This window comes from Antedon mediterranea, chromosome 6, assembly GCF_964355755.1.
Source record: "Antedon mediterranea chromosome 6, ecAntMedi1.1, whole genome shotgun sequence".
Classification (NCBI taxonomy): Eukaryota; Metazoa; Echinodermata; class Crinoidea; order Comatulida; family Antedonidae; genus Antedon; species Antedon mediterranea.
In genome coordinates this window covers 30,386,915-30,396,104 of record NC_092675.1, presented here as the reverse complement: position 1 = coordinate 30,396,104, position 9,190 = coordinate 30,386,915, and the positions used below count along the sequence as shown (strand labels likewise).

General features: G+C 34.6%; 1 protein-coding gene across 1 annotated transcript; it reads left to right on the top strand.

Moving 5' to 3' along the window:
• Positions 1–694: 694 nt before the first annotated feature.
• LOC140051329 (phosphatidylinositol-glycan biosynthesis class W protein-like) lies at positions 695–7,731 on the top strand. The gene is made up of 9 exons (XM_072096511.1): positions 695–838; positions 2,617–2,790; positions 3,251–3,378; positions 3,920–4,178; positions 4,420–4,585; positions 5,090–5,340; positions 5,926–6,067; positions 6,324–6,414; positions 6,971–7,731. The coding sequence occupies exons 2-9, from the start codon at positions 2,621–2,623 to the stop codon at positions 7,207–7,209; spliced, it is 1,446 nt and encodes a 481-aa protein (XP_071952612.1). The 5' UTR covers positions 695–838; positions 2,617–2,620; the 3' UTR covers positions 7,210–7,731.
• Positions 7,732–9,190: the final 1,459 nt, after the last annotated feature.

Genomic DNA, 9,190 nt, shown 5'->3' with positions numbered 1-9,190 from the left:
TTAGTAAGTGTATCCTTGTTTTATTTTATTGTAATTGTTTTATTATCTGCTTTTGTTTTTTTGCTTCTGTAATTGTTTTATTACTTGATTTGATATTTGCTTTTTACATTTATTTTTGTTGGTGTTTTCCTTTGAGCACGGTCTTACTGAAAAACAACTTTTAGTTGAGTTAAGTATCCGTGATTAAATAAAGCTTATTATTATTATTATTATTATTATACAACAGACGCGATATGAAAAAAAGTCCTTATACGATGACGTCACACACGTACCAGCACTCCATTGGCTGATTATGACGTAATGCCATTTTACCGTACCTTTAGTAAACAAAAGTTAGAATACGGTACCGTATCTTTAGCCACGGCGTAAACTTTACCTGTATTAATTGTCGTATTCAATTTAGACTTCCACCGTTGAGTACAGTTTTTCCGTTGAGTACTTCTTTAACGGAGTATTTTGAGCGTTGAGCTTTCGTTGTCAACGTTTTCTATTCGAATGACTTTTCTGTTGAGCACAAATTTACAATTCGAATGCAAAAAGTACTCAACGAAATCTTTACGTTGACAACGAAAGTTCCCAATCGAATACGACAAATATGTCTGTGTTTGTCGCCCTCTTTTCGTTTTTTACGACGCGCGACCGACGGTCGTCAAACTTCTGTGTGTGTGTTTGTGATTGTGTCCTCCATCATGCTTCTAGCAGCATACAGCAAAGATTGTATCGCCACGTAGCGGCGCTATATAATCTTTGCTTCTAGACCTTCTTTCTGGGTGACTACTTCTGCCGCTGCTGCTGGCCGGCTGGACCCGATCGTCTGTACATCTGCCACCTAGGCTAGGTAGGCCTATCTAATACTAATAGTCATATTCATAACCTTTCTTATGCACTTTTTACTCTAAGGGCATAGGCTAGGCCCTGCCTAGGCTAGCCTCTAGGCCTAGTTAGTAGCTAGTAGTATGCAGGCCTACTAACTAGGGCTAGCTAGGCTAGGGCCTACTAGGGCCTAGGCCTAGGCCTAGCTAGCTAGTAGGGCCTAAACCCTAGCCTAGCCTAGCTAGGCCCAGGGCCTATAGGCCTAGTAGGCCTCTAATAACTAATAAGTACTACTTTGTGATCGGGCGACTTTGCGATGGGGCGACTGTGCCGGGGCGACTTTGCGATGGGGCGACTATGTATTGGGCGACTTTGGTATGGGGCGACTTTGCGATGGGGCGACTTTGCGATGGGGCGACTTGACTGGAGCCCCCTACTACTACTACTCTAGGCTAACCCTAGACTAAGACCTAGCCTAGCTAGGCCCACCCAGGACCAGGTGTAGCTAGGAAGGAGATAGGCCTAAGAAGGGCCGGCTAGTAGTAGAATAGTTAGGACTTGGTAACCATGGTATTAAGAAAGGAAGACCGCTAGGCCTATAGGCTATAGTATACTATTAGGAAATATTTACAATACATGCACGATCAATTGTGACGATAGCCTCATTCAACCTTTTTTTTAGAGGACCTCAAAATAGTAGACATTAGTTAGCCAATAATCCAGATTATTAATTGTTAATTTTACCTTAAAAAACCACATCATGCATGATAGTCTTCAAACTATATACATATGTTATGCGCGATTTGAACGATTTGCGCAATTTGAAATTGCGCAAAAAATTCCTTGCGCAATTTCAAATTGCGCAAAGAATTCTTGCGCAATTTCAAATTGCGCACGGATTTTCTTGCGCAATATTAAATTGCGCAATCAACTTGCGCAATATAAAATTGCGCAAGAAAATCCTTGCGCAATTTCAAATTGCGCTGCAAAAATTGTCAAATTGCGCAGCAGAATTCTACCAGAATGTGTGCTAACGTCGACGATCGGTTAACAATAATAATAATTTATTCGAAACTAATAACTCAAAATGAAACATAATAAATGCGAAGATAACATGTGTATAATACACAACATAAATGGCATACACAATTAAATAATATTATCACTCATTGTAACTTAAAATAAATCAAAATAAATGTAAAAATAAACAAAATTAATGTAGTAATACACAACATAGTCTACCGCCACCAACGTTTAGACTTGCTATCAAAACATAGCCAGTAGTAGGCTAGAGTAGTATTAGCCGCCCGCCGTGCATGTGCCCGCCGGGAACACCACCTTTGTGGTCCTTTGTCGGGTCTTCGACGGTATGCTAACAATAACAATATTTTCACTACTACAAAAAATAAGGAAATGCGATATTATCTTTAATTTTGAATCATTCTTAGAAATTACTATAAAAATATGGGTGTGCATGATTTCACAATCTGTCGAAAAAAACCTTGCGCAATTTGCAGATTTGATTACTTGCGCAATTTAATACGTTGCTTGCGCAATTTGAAACAGATGTTTCAATTCAAATTGCGCAAGGAATTCTTTTGCGCAATTTTAAATTGCGCAAATCGTTCAAATCGCGCATAACACATACACTTCAGGCAGCTTATCCAGTTTATAATGTATCGGAATGATGATAAATATATATTATGTTTAATGTATCGAATGATGATAAAAATATATATTATGTTTAATGTATCGGAATGATGATAAAGACATCTATATTATGTTTGTTTACTCTAATTACAGAAAAATGGCAGATAAAGAAGAAAAGGAATTATTTTACAGTAACCTAATTGGTACAAGTGCAGTAGAAGTTGCTTCTCTGACACTTGTTGGTACATTGGTTGTATTTCTGAGGTCACAGTTGCAACCATGGCTCATTGTGACAAAACCTCCAACCAAAAAACACTCATGTTTTGTGTATGTATGATTTGGTCTTATTATCCATGTAACTTGTGTTGTAGTGCTACAGTACTCCATATTTAGTGTAAGTTGGTGACTAACTTGAATACATAATAATAAAATAGTGTGCTTTGTGTGCAACTGTTACTGTTGGATTGGAGGTAATATAATATTAATTGAATTTCAAAATTATAATGGTACAGGATTTGTGATGATGTGTATCTAAAGCTTTGTCTACACTATCCAACTTTATGTGACAATAAAATATTATGTCATATCACTACTACATATTTGGGCATATCACTAGCACCATATATTTGGGCACACAACCCTCCCCTGTAGACAGAGCTTTATCAGGAGTAGATCCCAAATATTATACCTGCCTTAGACACTATATTTCCTCTTTTTATTATAGGGGAGAGAGCCACCTCAATCTGCCTAAATGAAAAAAAATAAAATATATTTTTCTTGTTTACAGATTTGTTATAGATTTTCTTACTATGATCTTACCAATGGTTACGTGTTGTACCTATGGCAGTGATCATATACAACATGTATTGGTCTTGTTGTTAGTGGCTGCAATCACCTTGCACCTAATTCAACCTGGTAAGTGGGTCAAGCTGTCACAAACATATCCAGCCTTAAAAAATAATAGTAATCCAAATTTGCATTTCTATTTTGTAGTTACTCTACTACAGTTGAAGATTTTTAATTCAGCAACTTTTTTGTTTCAAACTTTGGTACTGTGGAAAATACAGCTGTTAAGAGTGTTTCACACCCTTTCCGGTGCTGGCAAATCAAATTGAACGTCAATGTTTCGTTTTCACGCCATTACACGCATATCAAATGGTGCATAACCGAGTGAAGTGTTGTAAAACGAAACATCAACATTTGATTTACCGGAATCATACCGGAACAGGTGTGAAAGACCCTTTAAACTTGTTTTCAACTAGGTGAATCTATTCCCACAAATACAAAAAATCCTGATCTCTGATTGGTCGAGCATTTTTTCGAATAATAAAAATATGCAAATTAACCAACTTTTTGATTTCCTTTAATTTTGTGGAAAACAGTCAACAGTACATCCTCTTTGTTGCATCACATTATGTGAATTAGAATAACTGCATTCATTATTTTATTTCCCCAGGAGATTTAAAACCATCAGTGCATTCATATTTAGAATCAAGTGTGTCGTCTGCCAAACTGCCATTTGTATCGTCTTTACGACTCTGCGTTCTTTTCTCAACAACTATCTCGATACTGGCCGTTGATTTTCACATATTTCCAAGGCGTTTCGCTAAAACAGAAACATTTGGCGTTAGTCTTATGGATGGTGGTGTCGGCATGTTTATATTCATTAATGGCTTGGTGTCTTCAGAAGCTAGAACTAAGCAATTGCCTTCTGGGTAAGATTATACTGTATTTTAAATACAAGAAATATAAATCCTATAGTTGTAATGTAAGAAAGTAGAGAGTGGAATATAAATCCTATAGTGGAATAATAATATTATTCAAATAGTTATAACAAGGAGTTAAATGTTTTTACTTCCATCTGTTTTATGAGTGATGTGATTTTCTTTGTTCTCCTTCAAGAGTCAAAATTAAAATGTTTTTTCATCAAACTTAAGAATAACTTTTTTCTTGTAGGTTGGTTAGCAAATTATCTAAAGTTCAAAGCAACATGATGACAAGCTTGCCTCTTCTGTTACTAGGGTTGATGCGATTATTGTCCGTGAGACTGGCTGATTATCATCAACATGTATCTGAGTATGGTGTCCATTGGAACTTCTTTCTTTCATTATTTTTTGTTAGGGTAAGTCAAATTTTATATTTGTAGTTTTTACAATTTTGCTTATTTACAGATTTCAGTTAAAACCTGAAGATATACAACAGTGATGTAGTGTTAGTAGTATGCCAACACATAACTGTCACACTAAAGCACTGTCTACACTCAAACTAGTTTGAAAAAAAAAGGGTGATATGCCCAAATATGGTAGTAATATATCCAAATATAGTAGAGATATACTGTACACAAATATCGTAGTGATATACACAAATATGGTAGTGATATGTCATCATGTCCATACATGAACACATCACATTTTTTGTCGCATAAAGCTTGATAGTGTAAACTGAGCTGAACTGTCCTGATGTTGACATATTAACGTGTCAACATATCTAATTCTATTGTGATGCTGTGTATAGTATTCATGTATTACATTATTTTTGTTCTCTTACAGTAATTTAATATGTAGTGTTTAGATAACCATTTGAAAACTATTATTTGAATGTCACACTTTTAACTTTGTTTTTGTAGATTATATCAAGTCTGTTGTTTGTAATTATACCCATCAGCTTTAGTGGAATGCTGTTGCTATTGGTAACTTTTACATATCAACATTTATTGACCAATTGCGGACTTCAAGAGTATATTTTAAATGGACCTGATGGTACAGGGAGCAGGATTGGTTGGATATCAGCCAATCGGGAAGGAATATTCTCATGCATAGGATTTACTTCAATCTACTTAGGAGGTGTATCTATTGGACGTTTACTTTTTAGGAAAAGGTACATTTATAAAAACACATGATAATGGTAATAATGTGTCTAACATGATATACACAGTTGTTTGCAGGGTGGCCATGTGTACTAATCCTAATGTTTAACTTCAAATCAGCAGGTCACTTTCTTTTAAATAATTATTATGCCTCCAGATTCCCAGTGCTGTATCTCCACACACTATCTATTTCCAAAGTATCATAGAAAATATTTGGTAGTACAGCATATCATTTATATCACATGTGGCGCCTGTATCATGTATACTACTAGATACATGTGAAACATATGTGATGTTGTATTACCAAATATTCCCAAGATACTTTGGCAATTCTCCAAACTGTATTTGTATTGTGATGTACTTGTGTTCAACTGTATACAGTTATTGGAGAATCTTTATAATAGCCTAAATAGTCTGCCCCATCCCTCTATCAGTTTACTGCATATTATCTATCATTGAGTAGGCTTACATAATAAATTCAAACAAATGTAATAACCTAAGATATAAAATACATTTCTTTGCTGTATTGTTGTACTCTTTTATAATACAATATCAACTACTAATCATTTGACAATCTTCTGAATTGTACCTTACAGCTGGTCATTCTCTGGCAGTGTTCGTTTACTTGGATGTCTCTGGGGTTTTACCATTCTCTTCTGGTGTATCTTGAATCAACTGCCATCTTATACTGGAGAGGTTTCTAGACGTTTAGGAAATGCATCCTACATTGTCTGGATTGTAAGTAAATATATGCACACAAATTTGTGTATTAAATGAACATTAAAAAATACCACAGCCTGTCTAGACACAAGCATATTACACTGTATATTACACTATATATTATACTTTTGCAGTTGGTAATATTTCATGCTACAGTTTCCAAAGTTCCATCTTGTCCCAGAATACATAAAGTCCAAAATCAGATTTAGCTCTTTCTATCAAACATTTCTTATTATTCTTAAGTTGACTAAATATTGTTTTCTTTTTGTTACAGCTTGCTCAAGGTGTATTTTCACTGGCAACGTTCCTTTTAGTAGATATTGTGCTTGCATGGCAACAAGATACTGCAACCAAATCAGATACAGGTAACCAACTGCCACTTAAAATAATCAGATCTCCACCTGAAAGATATGACTGTGTTTCTATCTAAAAAATCTCGACCTCAGTCACTGTTAGAGTAAAAATGATTGAAATTTGAGTTACAAAATCAAAGCGAAAATAAGAGTTAATTATACGCATTAGTGAAGACACTTTGATGTCTCAAGATGTTGGGAGGTTTCGACCAATGACCAACGTAGGGCAGATCAATCGATGTCATCGGTCGTTGCCTGGACCTAGAATCCATCAAACCTGTGTCAGAGTGAGAGGTGGGGAGTGAGGACACACACAATAGTATTCCTGCATGTGCACAATGTACAAACATGACATTTTGGTTGCAGTCGTCGCAAATTGATACCTCCCTCTCTAAAAAGCTCTGCAATTTTGGCTTTTTGCTTATTTTCTCCATTAAGATCCAGCCACTGATACCCACAGCATTGCCATTTTCTTAGTTAACTGCCTTTGAACTTAATTAATTAATTATATAAACAATTTATCTTTATTTTATATAAATTATTGTTTTCTATATTCTTATGGCTTTAGATATGTTCTTGCATCTGAAACACCCGGCAAATCAAAGTAATCTTTTACATGGAGTCAATGCTCATCAACTCCTCTTCTTCTTGCTTGGTAATCTTCTAACTGGACTGGTCAATTTGACCATCAACACGCTAACGGTCAGCAATTTGTTTTCATTTTTAATTATTGTTTTCTATATGGCATTGTTGTGCTCTGTGACAACTGTTATGCAATATAAAGGTATCAAGTTTAAATTCTTATGATAAATACACGGTTTTTCATATGTATATTTATACATTCTAATTTGGGGAAAATCACTAACAATCTTAAAATGATGGGGACTATGATGTACAAATTTAATTTATTTAATCAGTGCAAGAAAAGTGGGAGAAAGGAAATTTAAATTTTTATATTTTTGAGGTTAAGTATCTCACATTTTGCTGAACAACAAGAAGATATTTAGCCCTGTCTACACTATCAAACTTTATGTGACAAAAAAATGTGATGTACCCATATATGGACATGATGATGTCATATCAGAGCAATACCATATTTGGGCACATCACACTGTTATTGTCAAACTAGTTTGATAGTGTAGACAGAGCTCAAGAAGATTCTACTGAATAGTCACTATAAAATATTTACATTTTATTCTGAGTAAATGATTTATTATTTGTAATAATACAGTTTCATTCATGTTTCTATACTATATTATATATTTTGTATTTTTTATTTTCAATTTTATATGAATAAATTTCATAAAGTAGCAAAACAGGCGACTGTATTTTGGTGTGGAGCTGTGTTTTCATTGAAATAAGCTGTTGCATTTAACACCATAATGAGTTATGTTCCCCTAATCTGTATCCACTAAATCTTAACATCAATTCTTGCCTGCCACTCCTCAACTCTAGGATCAAAAACCACAATCTAACTTTGTATCATTATGTTATGGTCACAGGTACATTCGGTACATCATAAATACAAAATAAACACAAGAAGTATGTTTTAGTACTCTGGCCAACCCCTACTACTTTGTTGGGTCGGAAAGCGGCTATATTGTATAGAATACAGTTTACTTTAACTAGAATATAAGAGGATTTAAGAGTATAGTTCATTTGTAAGATGTTTCGATTCATGTTATTAGATATGCATGGATAAAGTGTAACTGGATCCTTCACAGCGTTCACATTTTAAACTTCCTATCATATTACATCCCAGAGGAATCCTTATTAGCTGTAGTCTAGCATAATGAGTACATTGATAAAAAGTACTTTTAATGTCCATCTGGCGGAGGAAGAGTGTCTGGTTACTCTATTTACTACCAGTTTGGTTTAATATAAAGTACTTACTTAAAATAAGCAATTTATATATTGATAAAAAGGATGGTATTATTATTAGCCTGGTAGAGTCTCTGTTATTAGCACCGATTAATACCAGGTTCATAAATGACATGAAGTACTTAAACATTTTAGAGGCACAGGATTGGTTGTTTGAATATGTGATTGCTTTTGTCTGTGTGGCATACTGCATGCCTAAATGTAGCTTATTGTGCTGCTGTATTGATGAAGGAGAGGTTTTATTATTAACAGGGAAGGATCACTGTTGATTAACTCTTATTACCAGGTTCATTCAGATTCAGATTCAGATTCAGATAATATTTATTTAGATAATAATGAATGAATATATACAAAATAGAAAAAAGATATTAAAGTGAACATAGATAAAGCAGTAATTGGTAGTCATTATTATCATGGATCCCTTCTAGAAGTTAAAAACTTGTCTCGTAGGGACCCATAACAAAACACATTACTAAAAAAATAAAATTAAATGCCTCTGTTGATACGAAAAAGAACCTACTTCAAAATGTGCAACCTTAGTATTGATGAGGAGTCTACTTGGTTTTATCATTAGTAGAGGAGAGCTTGTTTCTATTTATTACCTTTGGACTATAAACCGTAGGTCCAGTTTACACATCACTTTAAAGAACCTAGTACATCTTTCGAGACGACTGTAGTGTTACCCCGGTGTACTAGTATTCATACTACCACTGTCACACTCATCAAGAGAGGGCCCCGCTGTTTAGGGGCACCCTCTATAAATAAGATAAAATAAAATAAATATAAAAGACGTAAAAATGGTAATTGGTAATGATATAGATGGAATCTGACAATATGGACGTGTTTTTAAACAGTATAAAAGCTGTCTAAACGGATGATAATTGCAATTATCGCCATATAAACATAT

What these genes read in the sequence shown, in the direction of transcription:
- LOC140051329 (XM_072096511.1), top strand. Translation starts at nt 2,621, where the DNA reads ATGGCAGATAAAGAAGAAAAGGAATTATTTTACAGTAACCTAATTGGT. An exon ending in CTTGCACCTAATTCAACCTG is followed by an intron (nt 3,379 to 3,919) that starts GTAAGTGGGTCA and finishes TTATTTCCCCAG; the next exon opens with GAGATTTAAAACCATCAGTG. An exon ending in CATCCTACATTGTCTGGATT is followed by an intron (nt 6,068 to 6,323) that starts GTAAGTAAATAT and finishes TTTTTGTTACAG; the next exon opens with CTTGCTCAAGGTGTATTTTC.